Genomic DNA, 17,163 nt, shown 5'->3' with positions numbered 1-17,163 from the left:
TATACCACATGGATTAATTGAATAAAACAACTTGAGCTTACTGAGAAATTAGAACCCGGGTCTGCTTGAGTTAAAATCACTGCACTGGATCACCATTACATTAACCGTAAATTCAAAAATACTTACTATAACCCGGTCGTTTTCATACCGCAGCCATAGCACCTTCGGGGGTGGATGGCCATCAACCTTACAGCTGAGGGTAGCTTGCGATCCAGCCTCCACTTCCACGTTCTTGGGACGCTCTAGGAAGGTTGGTCCATCTAGACAAAAAAAAAGTATTGAAACATAGAGTTAGCGCCATCTATCAAAAAACTGTGAGGTTGAAGAGCACTAACGTAATAGCCAGCACTAGAGTCAAAGAGCCTACGAGTATTAAAATTACACCATGCTTCTCATTGAATTTATGTCAATCTTTATTGTCTTAAAATTATAATATCATTAGTATCACAAGATTTGTTATTATGAATTTTATTGTAATATTGACATTCTTACTTGACATATCATTTACATGCCAATATCTTGGTAAAACAGTCATGTTGTACCTATCACCTGTTAAAACTATAAGACCAAATCATGTTGCTCTGTAATATGTTTTCACACATGTTTGTTTATGTAAAAAAATATCTTTATCTTTAAGATACGAAAATTTTTCAATCAAATAATGAATAATATCTTAATGATGAATAATAGATGTTTTTTCAACACTAAGCTCACATTTCTCTATCAAATAAATGTCAGGATCAAAAAATGAATATGGCGACATCATAGCTCCTTTTAAAAGCTTTATGGCAAAAAATAAATGAATAACTTTTGAATGAAATGGCAAAAAATAAATTAATAATATTGACAGAGAAACAAACTCAAGGGAAGGAAACATGGTCATAAACTTGCATCCAAATACAGAGTGCTTTAACTTCCATGTTGACATTGTATTGTATTAACATAACACCGGTCTAATGGGGTACTAATCCCTTGGAAGTCCGTTAAGTCACTGGCTGTAATGCGGGTTTATCGACATGTGAATTTGAGGCAATATCGATAAATTAGCGGACAATAGAGCTCAGCACTAGTGATGGGAGAACATAAAATATGTATAATTATGTCACCGTAAAATTGTGAATTCCGTCAGATTATAATCTGACGTAGTTAAATTACAATATAACCTGACCTAACCCACTGTTAGTTTACAATCTAACGCGTTATATTATAAACTGACAGAGTTCACAATTTCACTTTGACATAATTATACAATACGGAGAAGTGATGAGAAGACATGAATCGATAAATTAAAGGACAATAACTATACAGAATAGAATACCTTATAATAGACCTTCACTGTTTGTGTTTTTATTGGCGGTCAAGCTGTAGATCCTGGCTACACAGGAGTTGCAGCGGTGGGAACGAGAAGTGGGAATAGTCCCGTATTCAAAATACGTGGACTCATTGACAGAGAGAGACTTTACTTATAATATATGTGTATAGGAGAGTATGATTTTAAAAAAATTAATAAATCTGTCTCAGATTCAGATGGGAACTGACCTTTCGCTCGCCAGGCGACTGCTCTGCTACTCCTAATGCTTCTTCTTCTTGTCGTGTCGACAACAAACCTACACAGTGTCTGCCCAAAACTCCGCCACAAGAGTGGCGTTGTCAGTAGACTTCATTAAATCTTCCTGCGTGCAATCCCAATGCTAAAAAAATAATACTTACATGCCACTTCCAAGGTCTTCGTATCGGCACTCTTTCCAATGATATTGTGCACCTCACACTTGACTGTAGCCTCGTTGTAAGACCGGGATATGTTTTTCAGTACCTATAACAAAATACATTATATTGAAACACCATTCTTTTGAATACAAAGTAAGTATCTAGTCTGTGAAAGTTTAATAGCTAATTAAACTTGATAGTTTCGATATCCAGCCTCTCATCATCATCATCGTCATCATCATTATCATCAAGACGTTTAGTCTCCACTGCAGGAGTATGACGCGTACGACACGTGGTCACCCCAAGCAAACTTGGCGGCGCATTGTGCAGACGAGGCGAAGAAAATCGGCTAGACCTGGAGCGAGATCAAACGCGAAGCTCAAGACCGAACGAGATGGAGGACTGTTGTGGACGCCCTCTGCCCCATCTAGGGGACATAGGACCTTAAGTCAAGTCAAGTCAAGCAGGAGTATGACCCTTCGAATCTTCTAAATAGTTATTACAGTTGTTCAACACCAATACAACTTTTTGAAACCACTACTTGTTTCAAATATTTACACAACCAAGACTCATGAAACTCGTTTCAATTTTTTTCAAACAAAATATACCCTCGCCAGGCTAAAGGATAACCGTGGTACAGTTTTGAAAACCCCCTCAACACACCTAATGAAAAATGTATATTGCAGGTGTACCGTGTGCCAAGAAGAAATTTGAAAATTCTCCTCCGGCAGGAAATGCTCTCTGGTACATGCAAATGCAGCCTGTAAAATTAATACGGAGGGAATATATGGGAGTCTTTATTACAGAGCATCCTGCTAACAAAATTATGTGGAGCTAAATGAATTGTTAAGTAAGCTACTTTATGGATACGGGAAATGAGCGTTAGGCAAATGTTTTTAACAATGGAAATAATGTGCATTTATAACGAACTATAAAGAATAAACGGTGTAATATTAAAATTAAGAAAAAGAGGTTTTGGTAGTTAACTTCTGTAAAATATATTTACGGACACATAAGTACCATTTTGTGCAGTTTGTAGTTTATATTTTTCTCTATTTTTAAAGAATAACCTCAATAATAGGGCAGCAAGGTTCTGGTGTAGGCCACGTACCGGAAAGCGCGTCGTAGGTCGTACACCCACAAAGTTAGACTGATGACCTCATAAAGGTAGCAGGAAGACGCTGGATGCAGGCCGCTACCAACCGGTCATTATGGAAATCATTGGGGGACGCCTATGTTCAGCAGTGGACGTCCAATGGCTGAAATGATGACGTAAAATAAAAAGAACTTACCAGCTCACTGCTGTCACCAGCTATCTGATCATTGTTCACGTACCACTTGTATGTGAGTTCGTTAGGGTTGGCAGACGCTTGACAACCTGTAAAAAAGTACTGTAGTTAGAAAAATAGAGCTAGTTTTGTAACAACAGCTATAGGGATTATTGTCGTACATAACTACAGTAAAAAACATAAACACATATGATGGACTTATTGTAGTAGTTTAAGACCTGTACCATATTTCAAGAAATAAATAATTTGAATTTGAATTTGACAGTTAATACACTAATTTGGCGTATTATACTATTGAAATTAATCTTACTTATAATAATAATAATAATAAATAAATCTTTGGACAATTTCACACAGCGCCAGCTAGCCCCAAAGTAAGCAACTTAATGCTTGTGTTATGGGTGCTAACTTAACGGATATACTACTTATATACTTTTTTTTTTAAATACATACATATCATACATAGTCACACCCAGACCCGTCACAGAAATTAAAATTCATCATTTCAATTTCTGCCCGGCCGGGAATCGAACCCGGGACCTCTCGGCATAGTAGTCCGTTCTGAACCACTACACCAGACGGCCGACTTATACATAATAAGATACAAAGATACTTTAATAACTTAATCACATTATGTTTTTGGCGGAAAAATGACAATCTTAGTCCTTCTACAACTTCAAATCTTCTATACAAAAAGTTCATCAACATTAATTCAATGACTCAGGCGCGAAAAAATCGCACCAAACTAACAATAATTACCTTAAACTTTAACCTTTGCTTAATTGGTATAGAGTCGCCTTCTATTTACAATTTTTACTTCTATAATAATATCTTTGATTCGTAATAATTGGCAAACATCCTATCAGCCATGTTTTAATTAAATTAAATCATTAATTAAGCATCAACTTATTATCAAAAATGCACTGTCAGCGATGTAACACAAAATTTAATTACTCATTTATCATGAACTCCCAGTTGAACTTACTGCATCCAACTTAAAACGACAAAATCACAGAAGAAGAAGTTTAGTTTCAAATTTTAATTATAGGTTATATTTTTAGCATATCTAGAAGCATTGACAATCTTTACAAAAGTATAGAAATCGGTAATCATTGAAATGTAAAAAATATTTTATTTTGAACTAGCTCTGCACTTAAGCCTGTAGGTATTAATAAATTTAGGAATCGAGAATACATTTTAGGACAATAATAAAAAAACCACACCGATCAAAATCATAATGCTCCTTATAATTTCTTGTTGTAGTCGGTCAAAAGTCATAAAGTATTGAGTATTTTTTAAAATAGGCTTTTAAAAAGCGATTTTACACATACACTATTGCTTTAACCCTACCACTGCTTCGTGACAATGAATAGACCAGTTCTGAGAAGAAGCAGCGCAAGTAACTCAGTCGTTCGTTTCAGCCGAAAGACGTCCACTGCTGGACAAAGGCCTCCCCCAAGGATTTCCACGTAGACCGATCCTGCGCCGCTCACATTCTCAGTCACCAAGTTAAAAAATGTTATCGGAAATGCTTCTACCACATTTCCGTTCACCAAAACCCAGTCTCCGAACAATAACTCACCCTCACACAGACCATTCGTGAGATTTATTTTTATTTCCGGCTTGGAACATGCATCATCTCATACGGGAACTGTTTTCATTCTTGTAATAATAATAAAAATGTTTCAAGCAACGCTAGACGCTTTAATATTGTATGAGAATAGAGTGAGCATTCGAAACTGAGGTCGCGATGTTTGAACTAGCTTTTGCACGCGGATTTGGTCTTTCACTGGAAATACTTTGATGGGAAAAAAACTGTGATGAAAACTATGTATAATATGTTTTACCGTTCGTTCGTTCTTTTTCAGCCGAAAGACGTCCACTGCTGGACAAAGGCCTCCCCCAAGGATTTCCACGAAGACCGATGCTGCGCCGCTTGCATCCAGGCACCTCCCGCGACCTTCACCAGATCGTCGGTCCACCTAGTGTGAGGCCTGCCCACGCTACGTCTTCCGGCTCGTGGTCGCCACTCAAGAACTTTCCTGCCCCAGCGGCCATCAGCTCTACGAGCTATGTGCCCCGCCCACTGCCACTTTATTTTAATAGCGATTCTGTGGGCTATGTCAGTCACTCTGGTTCTCCTGCGAATCTCCTCATTTCTGATTCGATCACGCAGGGAAACTCCGAGCATAGCACGCTCCATCGCCTTTTGGGTGACCTTNTTTCGTTCAAAAAATCTGTTCATAACCACTTTCTCCAAATGTTATCATCTTCATGAATGGTTTCTGTTTTAACTTATCGTCATCCATCATTATATCTATCATCTTAGTATGTATTTATTTATTATATTATTTTATATATTATTTATGTATGTGTTTAAGTAGCTTATTTGTTTTGCCGTCGCTTTGTTTTATTTAATTTTTGTTATACCGCCAAACTAATTTTTCTGCATAACCCAAAGGTAAACTGGATGAGAATGCCTTATGGCATTAAGTTCGCCTAATGTTAATATTTTTGGCATTGAAGTATAAATAAATAAATTTTGGCCACTTTGGTTGTCTCGAACTCTTTGGCGCTGACTTACCTAACTCTTTGACCTACCTACTAGTTCTTAATATATTGTTTTCAATACTCACAAAATAATGGTTACTGTGACTGGCCAATTCTTGAAATACTTATCTTTTGTTATTATACTACAACTGTACTTATATCCAACACTACTATATAGTGTCGAAACCGATGTTCAGTTCAGTAAACAGCGATTAGTTGCCAAATATCTTGTATAATTAGATGCAGGGAACGTTAGAGAAGCTTAAATAGGTTAATCTGTCCATAATGTCTGTCCAGCCGGCTACAAATAACTGGCGAACGAAACGCAAAAGTGTGGCAACAGCATTTAGAGATGGGAGTTAAAAGAACTGACTGCGCGTGGAAGAAAGAATTTCCCATTCAAAATGTAAAAGAAAATGCCAGAAGCTGATATCGGTCGCCTCTACAAGTATTGGACTAAAAATTGACTATCCTTTTGAACTGTTCGGTAGAACTTGCTTGAGTAATATTAGGGACATAGATTTTTAAACAAATTTTACTCTACTGACAGCTGTTCATATCTCCTCAAGCAATCGAGGAAATGGTGAAGATTTCCGTCTTAATCTCCAAAATAGTGGTGCAGGATTTAAATTGGAAAATATGCCATGATGTCGATACTTGATATTTTTATATGATTGCGATTATCATTTGATGTATTTAACTGTCCATTTTATTAATCCCATCGATCATGTTATTATAATTATCGCCATTGTTAACAGACAGTGTGTAGGCTGAGAATTTTAGTACAGCTCGAGTTATTAGTACTTGTTGCTCTAAAAAAAACCTCTTGAGATGGAGTTCAGAGAACTCTGACTAATAAATCTGATTATATTGAACTGTATTTGGGTAGACATATTGGCGTGTCAAAATAAAATTAAGTAAGTATTAGGCTAGGAAAATCAATGTGAAATCAGGAATTATTGTTTAGATTTTCAATGTAAATTCAGGCGAGTTTTCCCGATAGAAAATTCTAAATCGGTAGCTACAGGTAACTCAGCAGCTTTTGTAGCTACCAATAATTGATGAAAATGTATACTTTTTAGTATTATAAAGTGATGGTTTTTCATCCTAATTCACTTTTCATGAAACTGTGGAAGGTTCGCCGGAATTGTAAATAAATCGCTTTCCAATAAACATTTGACTGATTAGGAACTCTAAATGCTCTGCTATAGGTACCTAGTGTATCATCATCATCATCAACAGCCCTTTACAGTCCACTGCTGGACTATGAGCCTCCTCCACTATAGTGGAGGGTTTTGCCATAATCTCCACGCTTGGCAGGCGGGTTGGAGATCGCAGTTTAAAAGATTGATGTTTTTCAGAGAGCGCTGCTGCCCATTCTCTGTTTGATGAACCTAGTGTATAAGGCACCGCAAAGGTATGCATTATTATAATTTTTATTGCATACCGACCAAAATATGAAAATGGTGCCATGCATGCCATACCTTGCATATCGAATCTTCGATCATAGCTATAGCGAACTCATTAGTATCAGTCAAGTGGTGTCGATTCAGCCGGGCGTCGAACCCGCTGCCCCCGGTCACGGCCTCCGGGTATTTTTACTGTTTGGCAATTAGTTAGAAATAAATATAGGTCGGTTAAAGAACTGAGGGTTTCGGGGGTTCAGTTCTTGATTAAGAAAGCTGTTAGCTCTACATTTAGTTTATATTGCTTACGTAGATGGCGTCCCGTATAAAATGCTGTAAAATATTACTAGATTCAGTAAATCTGAGTCTGTCTGTACTATGACTGTTTAATTTTATTTATTTAGTTGCATGTGGTCTGTTTCTATATCTACTCTCTCCTATTATAAAACAAATAAAAATGTAGAGTTTCAATAAAATCCAGTCCTTTTAATTTAATCAAATTACTTTCAAGATAACTTTTTTTTTTCAAGTATGAAAGCTGAAAGTATATCGATGCTCTGAATCTGAATTTATCAAGTTTAAAAATATTCGCCGTTTTTCACCAATATGAGTAGGTACCTAGGTACTTACTGTGGGTGGTTGTTTAAAAATTATATCCTCCAAAAATTTCATTTAACAACATTATTTCGGCCAGCACTTGAAAAATCTAGCAGAAATAATCTGAAAACATAAAATGAAAAAAAAAAAAAAGTTATTATTTGCGTCACGTGTTGGTAAGCAAGTTCAATAAAACAATAGATTTCCTAGTTATCTGCGCAAGTAATTGAACGATATCAAAGACTTTGTCCTGGCTCGAGATTTGTTTAAAAAATTGTTGTTCGTCGTAAATTTAATGGCCGCTGGCAGGCGCGCATGCGTCGCTTGGACTCCCGCCAAAACTCGCTGTCAAAGAACCATAGAGTAACGTCAGATGCACTGGGTTTTTCATTGGCAAAGAGGTTTTATTGATCTTTCAGGATTAGGAAACTTACAGACGTTTTAATGGATTCCTTAAAAGATCAAAAGCAAAGGCATTACTTTGGTCGTGGACAAATGAGCACAAAAGTAAACGTCTAAAAACGATAACTTCTTACACGTTTAATATCCATATTACTTTGGACTAATGTTTACTCGTTTCTAGATAAATGTACTGAAGCTACTTTACACGCAGAAGTCTATAAAATAAGCAACACACAACATCTTAACAAAATTGGAATCGATTCTACACGTTCACGTAGTAATTATTAACTTACATGAAAGTCATGCGCCATCAGTAACATCTCACAAAACATGACATAAACAAATTTAATTAGACAGTATTTTTTAGCGTCAAATTATGATTTAATTGTTAAAATGGCGTCGTTGATGTACACAGAATGACGGCGAGCTGGCGCGCGAGATGCCACTCCCTATGGATCTGCCACCAGTAAGGAGTCGATTGAATCAGATATACCACTAGATTTCATTCGTTAGACACGACACTACACATTGGAAACAAACTTTATGGAAATTATCTTATTTGGCAATTTTTCTCAAAAGTTTTACTTCTGTCTGACTAAAAAGGTTCACAATATTAATACTTACTTTCCTATTCAATGAGACTGATAAAACTTTTTATGTCATACTATAAACAATAACTAGACGCTACGAAAGTTAGGACCGTAGTACAGGTACTTACTTAATGTAAAAGTGCTTTTTTAAAGCCTATTTGCAGAAATAATTTAGTTTTATGAGTTTTAACGCCAAAAATTAAATCAGAGGGATTGTACTCATTATTGAGAAATTCAATTAATCTTACATTATACTTGAGATTGCAATTGGCATCGAGCTCTAGTTTTCAGCATAATTTTATGATACTAAGAGCTACAGAGTTAGAACCATTTGGTGAGAGATTTTCATGAAGTTTGGTTTCAGGACAACTGTACATATTTTATACTCCACAAAAGTCATTTAGTGCCAGTGCGTTTCTCTTCTTATGAGTAACTAAATTTTTTCGTCTCTTAATTTAGGTTTAGTGGTTTCGCTTGGTATTTATAAGTATGTGTTTATTTGATAAAATACCAACCTATTAATTATATTTAACTTTTTGAAACTTGCTTGGTCCAAAAATAATTAAGATAATAACATTGTAAATACCTGCTTATTTATAATTGCATGTTTATTAAACTGTATCTTTTCTCTTACTATCTGTTATAATTTTCCTATTTCTAATTAGACTTGTGTATGTAAGAGTTAATTATTTTGTTCTAAAAGAAAACCATTTTATATAAAACAGTGAATTAAATACACATTGTAAGTAAACATGTATTAGCAGAGTTAATTAATTAATTTCCTTAAAATTATGTAGGTATATTTAAAAGGCTAAGGTTGTATGTTGGTGTGTCGTATTCGAGTAAACAATCATCTTTGTTACTCGAATAGACGATTACCAAAAATCATCATAATCGAAGCGAAGACGCAGCTTTATACAATAACTGCGTCATTATAGCGAATAGCGAAGCGGAATAAATTAGTCTAGACTGTACTCTTAGATGTCTCTGACTTTTAAACATGCTTATTTAGTAAAACGGGACTATTCCCACCTCTCGTTCCCACCGCTGCAACTCCTGTGTAGCCAGGATCTACAGCTTGACCGCCAATGAAACCCAACCAGTGAAGGTCAAATTTAATTTAGTAGGTAAGCGCTATGAAATAGCCGAAGACTGCAGATTCCTGATTGCCTTTAGCTGGAAATGCAATCACTTACTTATTTACTTCAGGCCTTCAAATTGGGTTGTATTTATGGGTTGTCATTGAAGTAACATTGAGTCACGTTATTTTGGAGCTCAATTATGTGTGATTAAGGAAAATTTTAGGTGGGTAATTGTCTCTACATGCCTACTTATCGTATCATATACAATACAGGATTCACCATAGAATCAAGTACTGGGGAGTTTATTTCCTTTAAAGATAATGTAAGGGTTTTCTACTATCAATTTTTCTTTTTCCATGGGTCCAGTTCAGATCCCAGGATGAATATTACAAAGTATCTATCAATCTACCAATGAGCCTCTTTCGACTGTTCTGCTCAGAATGGTCCAGTGCCCACTAAATACACATACTTTACCCTAATAAGACACCCGCGTTGCTTCACAGCGAGGGTCCCGGGGCCCTCTGAAAAATAACCATAGATACGCCACTGGTTCAGCTACGCTATTCGCTAGACCACCTATCGGGCTTCCATTATAATGTCCTGGACTGCCATTCCAGGAGAATATAGAGCACAAGCCGATCCTGCCGGGCGAGCGGGAGGTGGACCTCAATAAGATCTTCACGCCCGCGCCTGATGCTGAGGAGCACATCATCAAGAAGGACCGCAAGTTTGGTGAGTTTGAAACATTGATGAGTTAGACAGTTTATGATGGTGTTGATGAAAACTAAGTAACGTAAACGTGTTGACTATCATTATGCTTATGACACTGCGTTGGCCGTGTGGTTCCGACAGAGTAGAAAAAAATGACTCCCATTCTTCCCGTGGACATCGTAAAAAGCGACTAAGAGAAAAATATGCAAACATTTTAAATATCTTTCCCAAATCACCTGACCAGCATGGCGAATATAGTAGGATAAATCTTACATTGCCTCTGGTTCAGAGAGCACTTTTTTCATTAGAAAGGAACGTGTTTGAATCTACCATTCTTAGATTGTGATAAAGCACACCCATGTAGAAGTCACGCTATTTTTAAAAAATCATTTGAATGAACAGGAATGGCCGGCCCTAACTGGCTCTGAAGCGACACGACTAAGCTGCCATTTATTTATTTACTTACATTTATTTCTTATACCTTATCTTTTAAATGCAATGAAAGTAAGAAGTTTCTATCTCTATGTTTAAAATTTTCCAGAGAAGACATTCGCATCATCAGCGTTCTACGTGCCGGGCGTGCACCCAACCGTGAAGGAGCAGATGGACCTCGCGCGAGCCATCTCCAAGTCCCTGAGCGACTCCAGCAACCACATGAGCCGGGGGCAGAGCATGTACGTCAACAGGAAGAAGCGCTCCGTCAAGTGGGTGCACGAGGGACGAGGTACGACACCAGAATTGGTCTTATTATAGCAGCATTAGAGGTTACCGTTTAGTTTGCTAGCTAGCTGACGTCTCTACTTGGGAAAAACTACTACTGAGGTAAACGCTATTCACGCTACGAATTCTTCGATATCTCCAAGTCCCTGAGCGACTCCATTAACCACATGAGCCGGGGGCAGAGCATGTACGTCAATAGGAAGAAGCGCTCCGTCAAGTGGGTGCACGAGGGACGAGGTACGACACCAGAATTGGTCTTATTATAGCAGCATGAGAGGTCATTGTTTAACTTGACGTGCTGATGTCTCTACGTGGGAAATACTATATACTACGGTACACGCTAAGACTCCTTCGACATCTCCAAGTCCTTGAGCGACTCCAGCAACCACATGAGCCGGGGGCAGAGCATGTACGTCAACAGGAAGAAGCGCTCCGTCAAGTGGGTGCACGAGGGACGAGGTAAGAAGGGTCTTATTTATGGAAAATACTTCTACAGAACATGCTAGGGGTACTTCCAAAGGATTTCCCAAAAGAGACGATAGTAACTTGGCATCGGACCGTTCCACATCTCCAAGTATGTGACTTCAGCAACCACATGAGCCGGGGGCAGAGCATGTACTTCAACAGGAAGAAGCGCTCCGTCAAGTGGGTGCACGAGGGACGAGGTACGACACCAGAATTGGTCTTATTATAGCAGCATTAGAAGTCACTGTTTAGCTTGCAGGCTAGCTGACGTCTCTACTTGGGAAATACTACTACCGAGGTAAACGCTATTCACGCTACGAATTCTTCGACATCTCCAAGTCTCCGAGCAACTCCAAGAACCACATGAGCCGGGGACAGAGCATGTACGTCAACAGGAAGAAGCGCTCCGTCAAGTGGGTGCACGAGGGACGAGGTAAGATCATAAGATGACACAGAATAGCTTCTATCACTTGCATTACATTCTAGTTGAAGCCGCTGTCTGACTGTGCTAGTTGTTTCGCTAAGAGACTCCTTCCAAATGCTTTCCCAAAACAGGCGATAATAGCCTAACACTAATGGCGCCGGCATCGGACTGCCCCAACTCGATATCTCCAAGTCTCTAAGCGCTCCATCAAGTGGGTGCACGAAGGACGAGGTAAGAAGGGTCTAATCAATGACAATACTGCTACAGAACACGCTAGGGCTAAGGGTACTTCCAAAGGATTTCCCAAAAGAGACGATAGTAACTTGGCATCGGACCGTTCCACATCTCCAAGTCTGTGACTCCAGCAACCACATGAGCCGGGGGCAGAGCATGTACGTCAACAGGAAGAAGCGCTCCGTCAAGTGGGTGCACGAGGGACGAAGTAAGAAGGGTCTTATTTATGGAAAATACTTCTACAGAACATGCTAGGGGTACTTTCAAAGGACATCCCAAAAAAGGCGATATTCTTTTCGTGTCGACAACAAACCTACACAGTTTCAGCCCAAAACTCCGCCACAAGAGTGGCGTTGTCAGCAGCACTCATCAAATCCTCCTGAGTGCAGTTGCTTGGGCACTCAGGGCACTACAAAAGACGATAGTAACTTGGCATCGGACCGTTCCACATCTCAAAGTCTGTGACTCCAGCAATCACATGAGCCGGGGGCAGAGCATGTACGTCAACAGGAAGAAGCGCTCCGTCAAGTGGGTGCACGAGGGACGAGGTAAGAATAGCTCCTATACTATTACAACAACTGCCTTTAGATGCTACATGATGTATAAGGACGTTACATGCTAGGGCTCTTTCCAAAGGCTTTCTCAAAACAGGCAATTATAGCCTGGCATCGGAGCACCCAGATTAGAGATCTCCAAATCCCTCAGTGAATCCAGCAACCATAATATGAGCCGGGGGTCAAGTCAAATGGGTGCACGAGGGACGAGGTAAGATGGCTCAGTAGTAATGCTCCATGCCACAATTTAGCCTGATGCCACCGTTTATCTGGCACTACTACGGTACACGCTAGGACTCCTTCCAAACAAAGCGCTTAACAAAACAGGAGATAATAGCAAGTGGGTACAGACTGCAGAGGTGAGAAGACTTTAAAGATCCTTTGGGTTTTCGACTACATTTTGAGAAGGCGTTAGTCGTGCGTTTGCGACTGACGACCTTTCGACTGAAGAAGAAGAAAGGTTTATTTGGAAGACCTCTAAACCAAGAAAATACTGCTACAGAACACGCCCGAACTCCTTCCAAAGGCATCCAAATTGCAACAAACAAGCACCTGTCCATGGTTATCAACTCTGTGGTCAACATGTCAAGTATTTGCGATTATCGTCATGCGATGATTCCATCGACATCATCACACAGCTGCCAAGCTGTCATCTCCCATCAGACACTTCGCACCCTTAGAATGAAAGTGACCTAACTCAAAATTCCTGTTACTCTCGATTTCACCATAAACTGACCTCATAAAGCATGCTCTATATCCCTGTATAGATAAAGTGACCTATCTCTTAGTAAAGGCAGAGCAACGCATACTTCGGTCTCTTTCACTAGTCCCGCTTTTCATGTATGCATATTGTGTGAAAGAGGCAGAACTAGTTTTACGACGGCGGTGCTTGCGAGTGTACGTGTAAAATATCGGCGGATCTCGAATTGTATCTGTTTATTACAAAAATACTGTAAAGGTAAGTTCATGATTTTTTTGTCATAAAGTGACCTTTTAATAAATAGGTCTGTATTTAAACTAAATATGTTAGAGTATTCAGTGTTCATTTATGGATTCGGTCTGTTTAGTTAAAAATATAAATGAAGGATACACGACACTTTTACGAATAGGACTATTTATGACTGAACTAACCTAATTTAGTTTTGATATTTTTGATATTGCGCCTGTGTAGAAGAAAAAATAAAAAGGACTTTTGTTGACGTTACCGTCCGCCGTCTTCAGCATCGTTAGCTGACTTTGCTCAATAGTTGTCTCTTTCAGGTAATTTGGAACCTTGGTTTCGCAAGACAACTTAGTGTTCACCAATGAAGTCGGAAGCATCAATGACTAGTTCTTTTAGTTGGTGATATGTATTTGATGCCTCCGACCACATTTGCAAACACTAAGTTGTCTTCGTTCTATCTTTTCTGTTTATTTTTTTAATATTCGAATATTCGAATACATGTTAATTTACTATTCGAATATTAAATTTGGAATCTAAATTCGAATATTCGAATATTCGAATATTCGATTGCAACCCCTACTCATAACACAACTGCATAAGATGCCACAGCTTAACTTGACGTGCTGACGTCTATATGTGGCAAATACTATACTACGGTTCACGCTACGAATCCTTCGATATCTCAAAGTCTTTAAGTGACTCAAGCAAACTTAGCTTTAGCTTCTATTACTTGCATTATATTCTAGTTGATGCCGCTGTCTGACCGTGCTAGTTGTCCCGCTGATACTCCTTCCAAAAGGTTTTCCTAAAACAGGCGATAATAGCCTAATACTAATGGTGTCGGCATCGGACTGCCCCAACTCGATATCTCCAAGTCTCTAAGCGCTCCATCAAGTGGGTGCACGAGGGACGAGGTAAGAAGGGTCTAATCAATGACAATACTGCTACAGAACACGCTAGGGCTAAGGGTACTTCCAAAGGATTTCCCAAAAGAGACGATAGTAACTTGGCATGGGACCGTTCCACATCTCCAAGTCTGTGACTCCAGCAACCACATGAGCCTGGGGCAGAGCATGTACGTCAATAGGAAGAAGCGCTCCGTCAAGTGGGTGCACGAGGGACGAGGTAAGAAGGGTCTAATCAATGACAATACTGCTACAGAACACGCTAGGGGTACTTCCAAAGGATTTTTCAAAAAAGGCGATCTTCTTTTCGTGTCGACAACAAACCTACACAGTTTCAGCCCAAAACNCTCTGGCTAATCCAGCGCCTTTTGCAATCCATCTGGACTATTTACTGTTGATTTTACATAAATTTATCAAAAAATACCCTGACACATAAAAACAGAAACTGACTGCCTGATTTATCAACATAAATCCCAAACTGGTGGGTATAAAGACACAAAGTTTGGCATGTAGGTTCCTTATTAGGGTTTAGGGGTGTTATGAGAAAGGATTTTTCCAAAATTACCCCCTAAGGGGGTGAAATGGGGGTCCAAAGTTTGTAGGGCGAAACAAAATTAGTTACACTATTTAATTCGAAACTTCACAGGATACATTCCTATCGATAAATGAATAAACACGTGTTTCAGGTTATTTCAGAATTCAACCTCTAAAAGGGGGAAATTGGGTAAAAATGTCTAAAAATCAACATAAGTATTTATTACTGATACATGGCATTGTCCGTTTCAAGTGACATAACATTTGTAACCTTGAAATGAATGGAAAAAAATGGATATTTTTTTACAGTTTTGGCAATAACCGTCAGTTTTATTCGTTAATATTCTAAAATCAATCAATAAAGCACAAGAACAAGTGTAATACCTACAGTATTGCCACATTTATCAAGAGTGAAAATTTGACATTGCTGTTGCATTTATTCAACTGTCTTGATTTTTATAATTCGCGGCTTTTTATTGAACTACAGCCCCGTGTTTCACATAAAATATAATGCTTTTTATAAAATATCCCTTGAAAGTCGATAAATTTCTTTAATTTAGATTCTGTAAGCAATTATTTGGCATGTCCTTTAAAACGGACAAAAACCATTTAAGGGTTAAAATGTCACGTTTGCTTATGTGTTTTCAGTTACAAATTAAACAATACAATCCCAGTAGGTAGACATTTGTTAGTTTTTACTAAGGAGGTACTACAAGATTCTAGAAATTGTTAGCGTTTCTGTTATACAGTATACCTACTTAATAATATGGAAAAAGCCATAGAAGTAATATGCTGACGTGCATAAGCAAGCAGTGTGTTAGATTCGTACACATACTCACTCACAAATTGGATATTAAATACAAATAGTCTGAAACCAACTTATTCACCAATACCATAATTTGCTAAATCAAGCCATCAATCATAGGTAGGGGAGACCTAGGAGAGTTGTGACAATTTTTACTTTAGGGGCCATATCTTGGTCAAAAAACATTCCACAGCTATGAATCATACAAATTAATGAAGCGCCGTTCCTTCTGTTTTCAAAACAATCACCAAAGTTAACTAAAGTATTAGGGTTTCTAAGAAAATCACCAAAATCTTAGACCACTCCCTCTGTCACAACTCTCCTAGCACCGAGGTAAGTTGTGACAGGTACCGAGGTGAGTTGTGACAGCATTGTATTTCATCTATCCCAACTAATATTATAAATGCGAAAGTAACTCTGTCTGTCTGTCTGTCTGTCTGTCTGTCTGTCTGTTACGCTTTCCCGCTTAAACCTCGCAACCGATTTTGATGAAATTTGGCATAGAGATAGTTTGAGTCCCGCAGACTTAATTAATAAAAAATCTCATCAGTTTCAAAAGTATTTTGTAATAAAGTGACCTAATTTAGAAGTACTTTATATTTTATGTCAAAATATATACTAAATAAAGTATAATTACAAAAAATACTCTGCCAATGTTAACTCAAAAGGTTAATCAATAAATCTACTTAAAATCAATCAAATGCGACGGAACACGAAAGAGATATAGTAAAATGTATTCAAGACTACACTTTTTTGAAGACTTTCTTGTTCATTTACCACAAATTGCATTTTTTGGATTCGGTCACTTTCATTCTAAGGGTGCGACTTGATCCATAGCTTCCAAACTTTATATTTAGCACCACTGACGGGACAATTAATAAGCACAGCCCAACTGACAGCTTGGGGAAGCGCCAGGAAAGATATTAATGCACAAGATGTATTGGCCACAGGTTTCTTTTGACCTTAGGAAAGATTGTGATTAGTGTGTACTGAGTTGCTGAAATAAAATGATCCATGTTATTTAGAAGAAAGGTTCAGATAAGGTCTTTTACCTATTTCCATTTACATTTATTTTCATGGTAGAAAATACTTAATAATAATGTTTCTAAAGTGTATATCGTCCCGAACACGTGTAGAGTAAGCTAAGGTACTACTTACATCTAAAGTGACATAAAAAGTGAAAAGATCAATGAGTCAACCTGTGAGTAGCCTAAGTACCTACTCTTAACCCTTAAATTGGCACTC

General features: G+C 38.2%; 1 protein-coding gene and 1 long non-coding RNA gene across 2 annotated transcripts; one reads left to right on the top strand and one right to left on the bottom strand.

The window, feature by feature from the left end:
- Positions 1 to 126: 126 nt before the first annotated feature.
- LOC114357829 (uncharacterized) lies at positions 127 to 3,104 on the bottom strand. Its single transcript, XR_003656335.1, has 3 exons — positions 3,000 to 3,104; positions 1,711 to 1,813; positions 127 to 260 (listed from the first exon to the last, which is right to left on the bottom strand). It is a non-coding gene; the product is annotated as an uncharacterized LOC114357829 (long non-coding RNA).
- A 7,115-nt stretch (positions 3,105 to 10,219) lies between these two features.
- LOC114357831 (uncharacterized) lies at positions 10,220 to 11,102 on the top strand (the record flags this gene model as incomplete). The annotated part of the gene is made up of 2 exons (XM_028311613.1): positions 10,220 to 10,355; positions 10,876 to 11,102. Coding segments are annotated over 2 exons (348 nt in total), but the record flags the coding sequence as incomplete, so codon positions are not given.
- Positions 11,103 to 17,163: the final 6,061 nt, after the last annotated feature.

The sequence above is a fragment of the Ostrinia furnacalis genome, unplaced genomic scaffold (assembly GCF_004193835.3).
Source record: "Ostrinia furnacalis isolate ACB-3 unplaced genomic scaffold, ASM419383v2 OfSCF3491, whole genome shotgun sequence".
NCBI lineage: Eukaryota > Metazoa > Arthropoda > Insecta > Lepidoptera > Crambidae > Ostrinia > Ostrinia furnacalis.
The sequence above is the reverse complement of the archived record's forward strand: the minus strand, read 5'-3'. Positions and strand labels throughout refer to the sequence as shown.